General features: G+C 29.1%; 2 protein-coding genes across 2 annotated transcripts; both read left to right on the plus strand.

Annotated features, from left to right (window-relative positions):
• Window positions 1–633: 633 nt before the first annotated feature.
• On the plus strand, window positions 634–1,820 carry LOC131173152 (uncharacterized). The gene is made up of 2 exons (XM_058135033.1): window positions 634–701; window positions 1,153–1,820. The coding sequence occupies exon 2, from the start codon at window positions 1,174–1,176 to the stop codon at window positions 1,615–1,617; it is 444 nt and encodes a 147-aa protein (XP_057991016.1). The 5' UTR covers window positions 634–701; window positions 1,153–1,173; the 3' UTR covers window positions 1,618–1,820.
• A 5,074-nt stretch (window positions 1,821–6,894) lies between these two features.
• LOC131173154 (uncharacterized) lies at window positions 6,895–8,080 on the plus strand. The gene is made up of 2 exons (XM_058135035.1): window positions 6,895–6,962; window positions 7,447–8,080. Exon 2 carries the CDS (start codon window positions 7,468–7,470, stop codon window positions 7,909–7,911), a length of 444 nt encoding a protein of 147 aa, XP_057991018.1. The 5' UTR covers window positions 6,895–6,962; window positions 7,447–7,467; the 3' UTR covers window positions 7,912–8,080.
• The last annotated feature ends 4,444 nt before the right edge of the window (window positions 8,081–12,524 follow it).

Consider the following 12,524-nt stretch of genomic DNA (forward strand, 5'->3'; position numbering starts at 1 on the left):
TATATATATCCACAACCATATTCTCAAATTTCTGTGCATTTTACTTTTTGCACTATTTTTTCTTGCAAAATGTTCCAAGAAATTACTGATAAAAGAAAAAAAAATCCAAGAGTCAATATACTTTTCTGCCCACTGGAATTTGCTAGAATACCTTTCAAATAGCAAATGAAAAAGAATTGAGAATATGGTTGTGGATATATATATATATATATATATATATATATATATATATATATATATATATACATACAGTTATATTTCAATATATATGAATAGAATAATGAACATATATAGACACTTCTTTGCAATTTAACCAACTATAAAGAAAAATATACGAAAATTTGATATTATTATATTTTTATAAATATGAATTGATTGATAATGGTTAAATAATATTGATGTTATATAACAATAATTAAGTGGGCTAATAATATTATTGATGTTATAAATGGAGAAATTATTTAAGGTTTTGTCTTTTAGTCTTTTGGTCAAAATTGTCAAGTTCGTGTTGATTGTTGGAGTTTGTGCCAAGTGGATGCTCCGCCTAATAACGCGTGGAAAATGCAACGAGTTAGCCCAAGTAAATGCACCTTAATTTCGTATGAACAAGTCTTAAAACCTTATCCATTTTTCTATAAATTCACTGAAATATATTTCCTTTGGATATGTTGAACTCATTCTTAATTTTCAAGGAAAACAAGGTATCTTAATTTTGTTTCTTTCTCTTTATTTTATTTTATTTTTCTCTAAATGTTCAATTTTATCTTTGTATTGGATGTTTAGTTCAATTTATTTTCAATTTTTTATCGAAATTAATATGAAAGTTTCAATTATTAAGTTCTAAATTTCTTGATTTAAATCAAAAATCAAGTTTAATTTTTTTATGTTTTGAGTTAAATTTTTGAATTTAGTCCAAAAATTAAGAAGTTTATTTTTTTTATTTTCTTAATTTTTGAGTTAAATTAAACTTAAAAATTGAAAATTGAAAATTGATTAAATTGAACATCCCAATTAAGCACAAAGGGTGAAATTGAGCATTATTATTATTATTATTATTGTTGTTTAAATTTCTAGTAACACGTAGAGCACTAATCATTAATTACAGAATTTAGGTGAAATTGTTATAAATAAAGAATATTCCTCAATGTGCAGGTTCATTATTGAAGCTTTCCCATGGATCCGGTTATTGCTGCTACGTTAGCTGGTGCAGTCATAGGTGCAGCACCAGCGGCTGCTGCATTGCTTTACAACATTGGAAAAGATTCATCAACCCCAATTCTACGAAAAGGCTCTTCCATAAAGAACCTTGACCATAACTGTGAAGTGCTGGACAAGGAATTACAGAAACTAATTGCTGTTGCGACTGATATTGATCAGGGTCGTGTCAAGAAAGGGGAAATAAAAAATACTAGCACTTACAAGTTATGGATAACAAGGGTATGGGAGATTCAAACAGAGGTGGAAGCTTTGATTCATGAATATGAAAGGATTAAAGAGAAGTTTAGAAGGGAAATTAATATTGTTGCTAAAGGGAGACTAAGCAAAAAAATGGTGAACAAGTTTGAGGAAGTTACCCAGCATCTTGAAGAAGGAAAGTTTCTGATTGCAAACTTTTGAAGGAGATTAACTGAACAAGAGATGGAGGATTTCCTCTGTACCTGCAATTACTTGCAGGTGTAATGAATAATTGCATTTTAAAATATAATAAGTTCATAGCTAGCTTTTAGAAAGCTCAGCTAAAATGAAGCGCTTTAGGGCCATAGTGCTTTATGGCATCATTTGTAAAGTTTCTTGTCTGTTTTTTTTTTTTTTTTTTTTTTTTTTTTTTTTTTAAGATTTAGATTGAACTTTTGAATAAAATAGTACTCTATCTAGTTAATAAAATTTTCAAAATTGAGAAAAAAAATAAAAGATTAATTTGTCTATTTTGATTAATTTTCATCTTTTTTAATGACCTTTTGGATTTAAGTAATCAATTGGCATTACTAGCATATTTTGGAAATTCCTGATTGATTGTAGATAAAGAAAAATTATAATTTCACAAATTGGGATCATATAATTTCTCATATCGTTTATTAATGTTGCAATGTCAACTCTCATTTCATTACATATTAATCAAATGTTCAAAATTATTAAATATAATCTTTGCAAATATGCATCCTGTAGTAATATATTGTGTACTCTACTAAGGTGCCGATTGACAAAATTTTTAATTTTTTTAATCTTTAACTTTTGCTTTTTTTAAAAAAAATAAGTATCAATCAAATTTAACTGATAAATATAAATTCAAAATCTAGATTTGAATCTTCACTTTCTAATCCCTTCCTAATATAAGAATAGTTCAACAATGCAAGCATTTAGTCTCCATATTTAATTATAACTGGAGAAGACTTTGACTAGTACTATTCTTCTATTTATAAAATATAATAGTTTTCTTTTGCCTGTATTCATCTCATCTGATACAGATAAATTTTAACAACTATTCCTGAATTTATATAGTTGTAACACTACAGTTCTTTAATTTTAAAATATAACATAAAATCTCCTAAACTTTCAAATTTTGCACAGTAAAATCTATTTGACTTTTAATTATTGATTTTTCAGTTAGAAATTGATTGAATAGCTCCCGTATGATACTTAGTTAACATTTCTCTCTCCTCTTTTATACAAAGTATATAATTATTCACTTTATGTGTGAAAAATTATTCTATCTATAAAGAGAAAAATGATTCAATTTACACATAACTTGAGAGAGAAAAGAGAAATATTAACTAAACTCCATACTGGAACTATTTAGGTCAGTGTCTAACTAAAAAACTAGTAATTGAAAGTTGAAGAGATTTTACTGTGCAAAATTTGAAAGTTGACAGGTTTTATATTACATTTTTAAGTTGAGGGACTATAATATTACAATTAGATAAGTTCAGGACAGTTATCAAAATTTATCTCATCTGATACATAAATCTTATGAATTGTGAGAGTATTTACGTGTAACTTCACTTCACTAAAAAAATGTACTAATATAAGAACGGATTTTACTAACAGATTTTAATACATTGGCAATTACTAGCTAATGTTGATATTTATAGTAAATGAAAATAGAAAAAAAATTAGGAATTGATGTTATTAACGAATTTTGAAATTGGTTAATAATTTACCAACGAATTTTTGAATTCAATTGTAATTACTAACAAATTTTATCTGCCGATTTTAAAATTTATTGACAATTTTTTAGATATGAAAAATTGAGTATTTAAATTTCCAATCGATTTAAAGTAAGTTGGTATATTATCAACGTATTCAAAACTCCTTTGGTAAGTTACCAACGAATTTCAAATTGATGGGTAATTGGTACTATGAGTGATTTTAACTACCTTTTAGTAATTTTTTTATATATATAATTGGTTTTAATTAAATTTAACACCGTTTTGGGTTTTAAATGGTACAAAACATATTCAGAGAAAATTTTAAAATAAATTAATTTACCACTTTATTTTTAAATTAATTGACAAATTTTATTTTATATTAATATAATTATAAAATAAATACATAATTTATTTTAAATGATGTAGCTAATTTACAAATTTATTTTAAATGATGTAGCTAATTTACAATATGATAGTTGACTAAATTAAGATGACACAAGTGATTAGATCTTAGTTAACTTGCCCTTTTAATTAAACACCTAATTAAACCATCATTTGATTTAATTAAGACAGGTGAACCTTAAGCCTTGCAAGTTGCAATCAAATTAAAAAAGGAAAAAAAAAAGGCTCCTTAAGGATATTATAATTTAATTTAATCAAATTAGTGTTGTTAAAGCCTATATTTGTTGTAATGATTCCTGAAAATGATGCCATGCACACCATCCTCCATTATAGCAGGACCAATAAAATGTCAGTATAAGTATTGCAAGCACACATGCCCTTTTACATATACTGTAAGAACAATGAAAACAATTGAGTTATGGAACTCTTCCCACATTGTTGTAGAATTGAAGTGCAGACTGGAAAATTCAGAAACGCAAATAAGTATGACTGACTCGGCTAAGCAAATAAGTATTAACCTGCAGAAATGCAACATAGAAGCATTCATGAAAAGAATTGAATGCAAGGTAAAAATTGACTTACCACCCATGTAAAAAGCCAGCATTAATCGCTGCTATTCACATTAAGAAATTGCAAAGCCAACAAACATTAAAAGAATTTCTCATTAATTTCCTTAATGAATGTTCTAGTCCTTTAATTTTCACTAACAAATTCTTGGTAATCTCACAAAAAAGGTTAATCAATCACCAGCAAATTAGTTAGAAGTTCAATCAATCGTGAAAAAGGGACCCATCCAAAATGCCCAAGGTAATTAGGTCTGCTTAATCAATCTTTAAACATTCTTTGAAAATATTATGCAAACTTGCATTTTTTCTATTAACAAAAAGTTCAATCAATGAGTTAATTGAACCAATCCTTTCAATCGTGGAAAAGTATAACCCATCCAAGTTGAGGTCTTAATTGGATGTCTACTAGCCGTCAATATAGTGATTAAATGCATCAAGAATTTTTAAATATATATATATATATTATTTTTTTTAAAGAAAAATAAGAACACCGTAAGGAAATTATTTTCTTACTTACAAAAAAATGTTTTTCAAAATTAAAAAAATAATTTCATTTAAGATTAGAAAGTCATTCTCTCAGATTTTTACTTGACTATTATTATTATTATTATTTTCTCACTTAAACTTTTGGATCGCTTGAATGGGTGATCAATTGGTGTCTTTAATTGGAGGAAGAGGGCTGTCCCGGTTCACCTGACAATTACATTACATTTATTTAATACAAATGACCCAATACAAATCAAGAAAAGACCAAATACGTCCTAAGTTGTGCCGAAAATCCGGCAGAGTCTCCCCTATACCTAGGACCTACCCAACCTGCAAAAGGGCTCAAAACACACTTCTATATCCACAATCCATATATCCACAACTCAATCACATCACACAGCCCCTCCTGGGCCCATCAAATCAATCATCCATCACAATATGTAAAATTTCAATTTAGTCCTTATAATTGATCATTTTTGTAAAAACTGCTCAAATAAGCTCTAAAATTTATAAAACTCTGCCTCGCGGTCCTTAGAAATATTACTAAGCTATTGCAAAAATAATCGTAATTTTCTAAGCTACCATGAATATTTTATGGATTTTTAATCCTACTTAAGCACTAGAAAATTACGAAAAAGCAAGGTTCAGGTTTACCTTTGCCGATTCCGACTTCGGGAACGCGCTCGGGATGCCTGACAATGGTGGGGTAGCCAAAACCTCGATCCAATTTGGAGACTTTTCCGGTAGCTGGTCTGTTCGGCGAAAATTCTGCATCCGGACAACTGTCGAATTTCCGCGAATTGAGGATACCTACACGAAGCCCAATAATAATATATAAAAAATCAGGGGTGTTACATTCTTCCCCCCTTACAGAAAATTCGTCCTCGAATTTTACACAAGGCAGAATAAAGTACATGATTATACATTGAACAGATAAGGGTACTTGCTACGCATGTCCCGTTCTGACTCATCCAAAATGCTCAAAGGGTATTAAGTCTGCGGAAAGGTCAATCAAACATTGAACATTCTTTGTAGATATTCTGCAAACGTACATTTTTTCCTATTAATTAAAAGTTCAATCATTTGACCAGCTACTGCGACTGTCAGTATTGTGATTAAATCCATCAAGAATTTTTAGAATATATATATATATATATATATATATATATATATATATATATATATATATATATATATGGGAATTATCAGAGACTAATATAGATGTGAGGAAGATATTTTTTTATAGTTACTCCGTTTGAAATAAATTATATTTTTCTAAAATTTATATCCTTTATTTTATAAATTTTGTGTAAAGCAATATTTTATTTTTTAAAAAATAATTATTTTATAAAATAATTAAATTAACATAAAAATGATAACACTTCAAGAAACAAATAATTAAAAGTTCAAATTAACAAGAATGTCAAATGGTTATTGGGACCCACTTCTAAAAAATTTAGAATAATTAAGGTTGGAAATAATTTTTAGAATATAAAACTATTTAAAACATGCCACATGATTTTTTAAATAATTTAAAATAAGTTCTTAAAATAAAATATAATAAAAATTCAAAGCATAAAAATACATTAAAAAAAAATCCGAGAGGTTACAGTCACCATAGATGATGCCACTGAGCATAGTCTCTGGTGATAGTAATCACTTAAGAAGCTATGCTTTGAAGCTCCCTAAGTTTTGGGCGCTTTATCATAATATCTACTTTGACCATGGTTGATGATCATTGACTCCATTTATACTTCTCTGCTAGAATATTGAGAAATCCTTCTGAAAAGCTTTCAAACTAGATAGTATATAAAGGCTCAAAGTTTCAAGTCTGATACCATGGTGGTGGTTGTGATGGTGGTAGTCTACATATCTGTATATAAACATGAGACTGTAATAATCATTATATTACATTTTTATTCTTTCAAACAAATTAAGCAATGTAATACTTCATTCAATTATATGGTTGATTACATTCAATTTCTTAAACTTCTTCTATTCTACTTTTTGTAAAATATATATATATATATATCAGAAAAAAAAAAATTAGACTACTGATAAAAGGAAAAAAAAAAGTCCATGGAGAAATGGAATTGAATGCCCTTCAATTAGCAAATGGAAAAGAAATTTAAAAAATACATTCAGTTATTTCAATATGAATAGAATAATGAAAAGAGAGACTTCTTTGCCAAGTGGATGCTCCGTCTAATAACGTGTGGAAAATGCAACTAGTTAGCCCAAGTAAATGGACCGTAATATCGTATGAACAAGTCTTAAAACCTTATCCCTTTTTCTATAAATTCACTGAAATATATTTCCTTTGGATATGTGGAGCTCATTCTTAATTTTCAAGGCAAACAAGGTATCTTAATTTTGTTTCTTTCTCTTTATTTTATTTTATTTTTCTCTAAATGTTCGATTTTATCTTTGTATTGGATGTTTAGTTCAATTTATTTTCAATTTTTTATCGAAATTAATATGAAAGTTTTAATTATTAAGTTGTAAATTTCTTGATTTAAATCAAAAATCAAGTTTAATTTTCTTATGTTTTGAGTTAAATTTTTGAATTTAGTCCAAAAATTAAGAAGTTTATTTTTTTTTTATTTTCTTAATTTTTGAGTTAAATTAAACTTAGATTGAAACTTTTAAATTAATTTGAACAAAAAGTTGAAAATTGATTAAATTGAACATCCCAATTAAGCACAAAGGGTGAAATTGAGCATTATTATTATTATTATTGTTGTTATTATTGTTGTTTAAATTTCTAGTAACACGTAGAGCACTAATCATTAATTACAGAATTTAGGTGAAATTGTTATAAATAAAGAATATTCCTCAATGTGCAGGTTCATTATTGAAGCTTTCCCATGGATCCAGTTATTGCTGCTACGTTAGCTGGTGCAGTCATAGGTGCAGCACCAGCGACTGCTGCATTGCTTTACAACATTGGAAAAGATTCATCATCCCCAATTCTACGAAAAGGCTCTTCCATAAAGAACCTTGACCATAACTGTGAAGTGCTGGACAAGGAATTACAGAAACTAATTGCTGTTGCGACTGATATTGATCAGGGTCGTGTCAAGAAAGGGGAAATAAAAAATACTAGCACTTACAAGTTATGGATAACAAGGGTATGGGAGATTCAAGCAGAGGTGGAAGCTTTGATTCATGAATATGAAAGGATTAAAGAGAAGTTTAGAAGGGAAATTAATATTGTTGCTAAAGGGAGACTAAGCAAAAAAATGGTGAACAAGTTTGAGGAAGTTACCCAGCATCTTGAAGAAGGAAAGTTTATGATTGCAAACTTTTGAAGGAGATTAACTGAACAAGAGATGGAGGATTTCCTCTGCACCTGCAATTACTTGCAGGTGTAATGAATAATTGCATTTTAAAATATAATAAGTTCATAGCTAGCTTTTAGAAAGCTCAGCTAAAATGAAGTGCTTTATGGCCATAGTGCTTTATGGCATCATTTGTAAAGTTTCTTGTCTTTTTTTTTTTTTTTTTTTAAGATTTAGATTGAACTTTTGAATAAAATAGTACTCTATCTAGTTAATAAAATTTTAAAAATTGAGAAAAAAAATAGAAGATTAATTTGTCTATTTTCATTAATTTTCATCTTTTTTAATGACCTTTTGGATTTAAGTAATCAATTGGCATTACTAGCATATTTTGGAAATTCCTGATTGATTGTAGATAAAGAAAAATTATAATTTCACAAATTGGGATCATATAATTTCTCATATCGTTTATTAATGTTGCAATGTCAACTCTCATTTCATTACATATTAATCAAATGTTCAAAATTATTAAATATAATCTTTGCAAATATGCATCCTGTAGTAATATATTGTGTACTCTACTAAGGTGCCGATTGATAAAATTTTTAATTTTTTTAATCTTTAACTTTTGCTTTTTTTAAAAAAAATAAGTATCTGATAAATATAAATTCAAAATCTAGATTTGAATCTTCACTTTCTAATCCCTTCCTAATATAAGAATAGTTCAACAATGCAAGCATTTAGTCTCCATATTTAATTATAACTGGAGAAGACTTTGACTAGTACTATTCTTCTATTTATAAAATATAATAGTTTTGTTTTGCCTGTATTCATCTTCAGATAAATTTTAATAATTATTCCTGAACTTATATATTTGTAACACTACAATTCTTTAACTTTAAAATATAACATAAAATCTCCTAATCTTTTAAATTTTACATAACAAAATTCCTTTAGTTAGAAAATGATGTGAATAGCTCCATATAACACTTAGTCAACATTTCTCTCTCCTCTCTTGTACAAAGTATATAATTATTCACTTTATGCATGAAAAATTATTCTGTCTATAGAGAAAAAAATGATTCAATTTACACATAACTTGTGAGAGAAAAGAGAAATACTAATTAAGCTCTATGCTGAAACTATCTAGGTCAGCATCTAACTAAAAAACTGGTAATTGAAGGTTTGAGGGATTTTACTGTGTAAAATTTGAAAGTTGACGGGGTTTTATGTTACATTTTTAAGTTGAGGGACTGTAATATTACAATTAGATAAGTTCAGGGACAATTGTCAAAATTTATCCCATCTGATTCATAAATCTTATGAATTGTGAGAGTATTTACGTGTAACTTCACTTCACTAAAAAAATGTACTAATATAAGAACGGATTTTACTAACAGATTTTAATACATTGGTAATTACTAGCTAATGTTGATATTTATTAGTAAATGAAAATAGAAAAAAAATTAGGAATTGATATTATTAACGAATTTTGAAATTGGTTAGTAATTTACCAACGAATTTTTGAATTCATTTGTAATTACTAACAAATTTTTTAGATATGAAAAATTGAGTATTTAAATTTCCAATCGATTTAAAGTAAGTTGGTATATTATCAACGTATTCAAAACTCCTTTGGTAAGTTACCAACCAATTTCAAATTGATGGGTAATTGGTACTATGAGTGATTTTAACTACCTTTTAGTAATTTTTTTATATATATAATTGGTTTTAATTAAATGTAACACCGTTATGGGTTTTAAATGGTACAAAAACATATTCAGAGAAAATTTTAAAATAAATTAATTTACCACTTTATTTTTAAATTAATTGACAAATTTTATTTTATATTAATATAATTATAAAATAAATACATAATTTATTTTAAATGATGTAGCTAATTTACAATATGATAGTTGACTAAATTAAGATGACACAAGTGATTAGATCTTAGTTAACTTGCCCTTTTAATTAAACACCAAATTAAACCATCATTTGATTTAATTAAGACAGGTGAACCGTAAGCCTTGCAAGTTGCAATCAAATTAAAAAAGGAAAAAAAAAAGTCTCCTTAAGCATATTATAATTTAATTTAATCAAATTAGTGTTGTTAAAGCCTATATTTGTTGTAATGATTCCTGAAAATGATGCCATGCACACCATCCTCCATTCTAGCAGGACCAATAGAATGTCAGTATAAGTATTGCAAGCACACATGCCCTTTTACATATACTATAAGAACAATGAAAACAATTGAATCATGGAACTCTTCCCACATTGTTGTAGTGTCACGACCCAACCTATGGGCCAGACCGGCACTAGGATCTGGGCCAGCCTAAAGCCCCCGAGTCCCGTAGTAAGCCTAACTGTTCATTAACCCAACTCTAAGGCCCATTTGGGCCCAATTTCAAGAAACCAACCGGACAGAGTCCGGCCATAAAGTGGACCTTTCAACGGGGAGTTTTTGACTCACCCGACCTGTAAACAAAATATATCATCAATTGGGGAGCTCAGCTCACCCTCCACATACTCATATCGGCATAAAAATAAATGGGAGCTCAGCTCCCTCATCCAATCCATCAAACATGCATATAATTTTACAGGTCCACATGACAATTTATATTACAGACCCGAATCATTTAAATATTTCTAACACATGCGGAAATTCTAGGAGTAAATAAAATTACAAAACTATTGATAAACAACCTGCGAAGGAGAAAAGCAGGTTAACCACAATAAAATCCTCCTGTAGCCTGAAAAAATATTGAACAGGAGTGAGCGTTCGACTCAGAGAGTAAAATATCAACTTTAACCATAATCTCTATAACTATCTAAAACTAATGCACCCTGTAGAGTGAAATGCAACATCAACAACATTTTCACATCATAACATCAAAAAGGTAATTTGGAGCACTCACGCACCCTGTAACATCAATCATAATATATGGGAGCTGATCCCCTATACAGCTCTCTTAAATCCAACCTGGTGCCAGCGAAGAACTCAAGCCGGACTTTCGCTTAATAAACCAAATCGGGGTCCCAGCGAAGAACTCAAGCCGTGACTACCCCCGAAGGATCGGGTCCCAGCGAAGAACTCAAGCCGTGACTACCCGTCCTATCCATAGTCCACACCACATCACACGCACGCCAACGCACGCACACTGCTCCAAATTACCACAACAACATCCATGGCACTTTAACAGTTATCAATGCAACATAAATCGTGCCTAGAGTTTAACTACATAAATATATGCATATAAGTGATGCATGGGCATGCTTGAACATATAATAATAATGAAATTACAATTAAAATTAATATTTTACTCACAGACTTGACGGTGGTCACTGAGGCGGCTGGGCGGAGGAAGAGGGCTGTCCCGGCTCACCTGACAATTACATTACATTTATTTAATACAAATGACCCAATACAAATCAAGAAAAGACCAAATACGTCCTAAGTTGTGCCGAAAATCCGGCAGAGTCTCCCCTATACCTAGGACCTACCCAACCTGCAAAAGGGCTCAAAACACACTTCTATATCCACAATCCATATATCCACAACTCAATCACATCACACAGCCCCTCCTGGGCCCATCAAATCAATCATCCATCACAATATGTAAAATTTCAATTTAGTCCTTATAATTGATCATTTTTGTAAAAACTGCTCAAATAAGCTCTAAAATTTATAAAACTCTGCCTCGCGGTCCTTAGAAATATTAATAAGATATTTAAAAAATAATCGTAATTTTCTAAGCTACCATGAATATTTTATGGATTTTTAATCCTACTTAAGCACTAGAAAATTACGAAAAAGCAAGGTTCAGGTTTACCTTTGCCGATTCCGACTTCGGGAACGCGCTCGGGATGCCTGACAATGGTGGGGTAGCCAAAACCTCGATCCAATTTGGAGACTTTTCCGGTAGCTGGTCTGTCTGGCCGAAAATTCACAGATCCGGACAACTGTCGAATTTCCGCGAATTGAGGATACCTACACGAAGCCCAATAATAATATATAAAAAATCAGGGGTGTTACATTCTTCCCCCCTTACAGAAAATTCGTCCTCGAATTTTACACAAGGCAGAATAAAGTACATGATTATACATTGAACAGATAAGGGTACTTGCTACGCATGTCCCGTTCTGACTCATCCAAAATGCTCAAAGGGCATTAAGTCTGCGGAAAGGTCAATCAAACATTGAACATTCTTTGTAGATATTCTGCAAACGTACATTTTTTCCTATTAATTAAAAGTTCAATCATTTGACCAGCTACTGCGACTGTCAGTATTGTGATTAAATCCATCAAGAATTTTTAGAATATATATATATATATATATATATATATATATATATATATATATATATATGGGAATTATCAGAGACTAATATAGATGTGAGGAAGATATTTTTTTATAGTTACTCCGTTTGAAATAAATTATATTTTTCTAAAATTTATATCCTTTATTTTATAAATTTTGTGTAAAGCAATATTTTATTTTTTAAAAAATAATTATTTTATAAAATAATTAAATTAACATAAAAATGATAACACTTCAAGAAACAAATAATTAAAAGTTCAAATTAACAAGAATGTCAAATGGTTATTGGGACCCACTTCTAAAAAATTTAGAATAATTAAG

This window comes from Hevea brasiliensis, chromosome 14, assembly GCF_030052815.1.
Source record: "Hevea brasiliensis isolate MT/VB/25A 57/8 chromosome 14, ASM3005281v1, whole genome shotgun sequence".
Lineage (NCBI taxonomy): Eukaryota > Viridiplantae > Streptophyta > Magnoliopsida > Malpighiales > Euphorbiaceae > Hevea > Hevea brasiliensis.

Coding starts and splice junctions, on each gene's coding strand:
- LOC131173154 (XM_058135035.1), top strand. CDS start 7,468: ATGGATCCAGTTATTGCTGCTACGTTAGCTGGTGCAGTCATAGGTGCA.
- LOC131173152 (XM_058135033.1), top strand. CDS start 1,174: ATGGATCCGGTTATTGCTGCTACGTTAGCTGGTGCAGTCATAGGTGCA.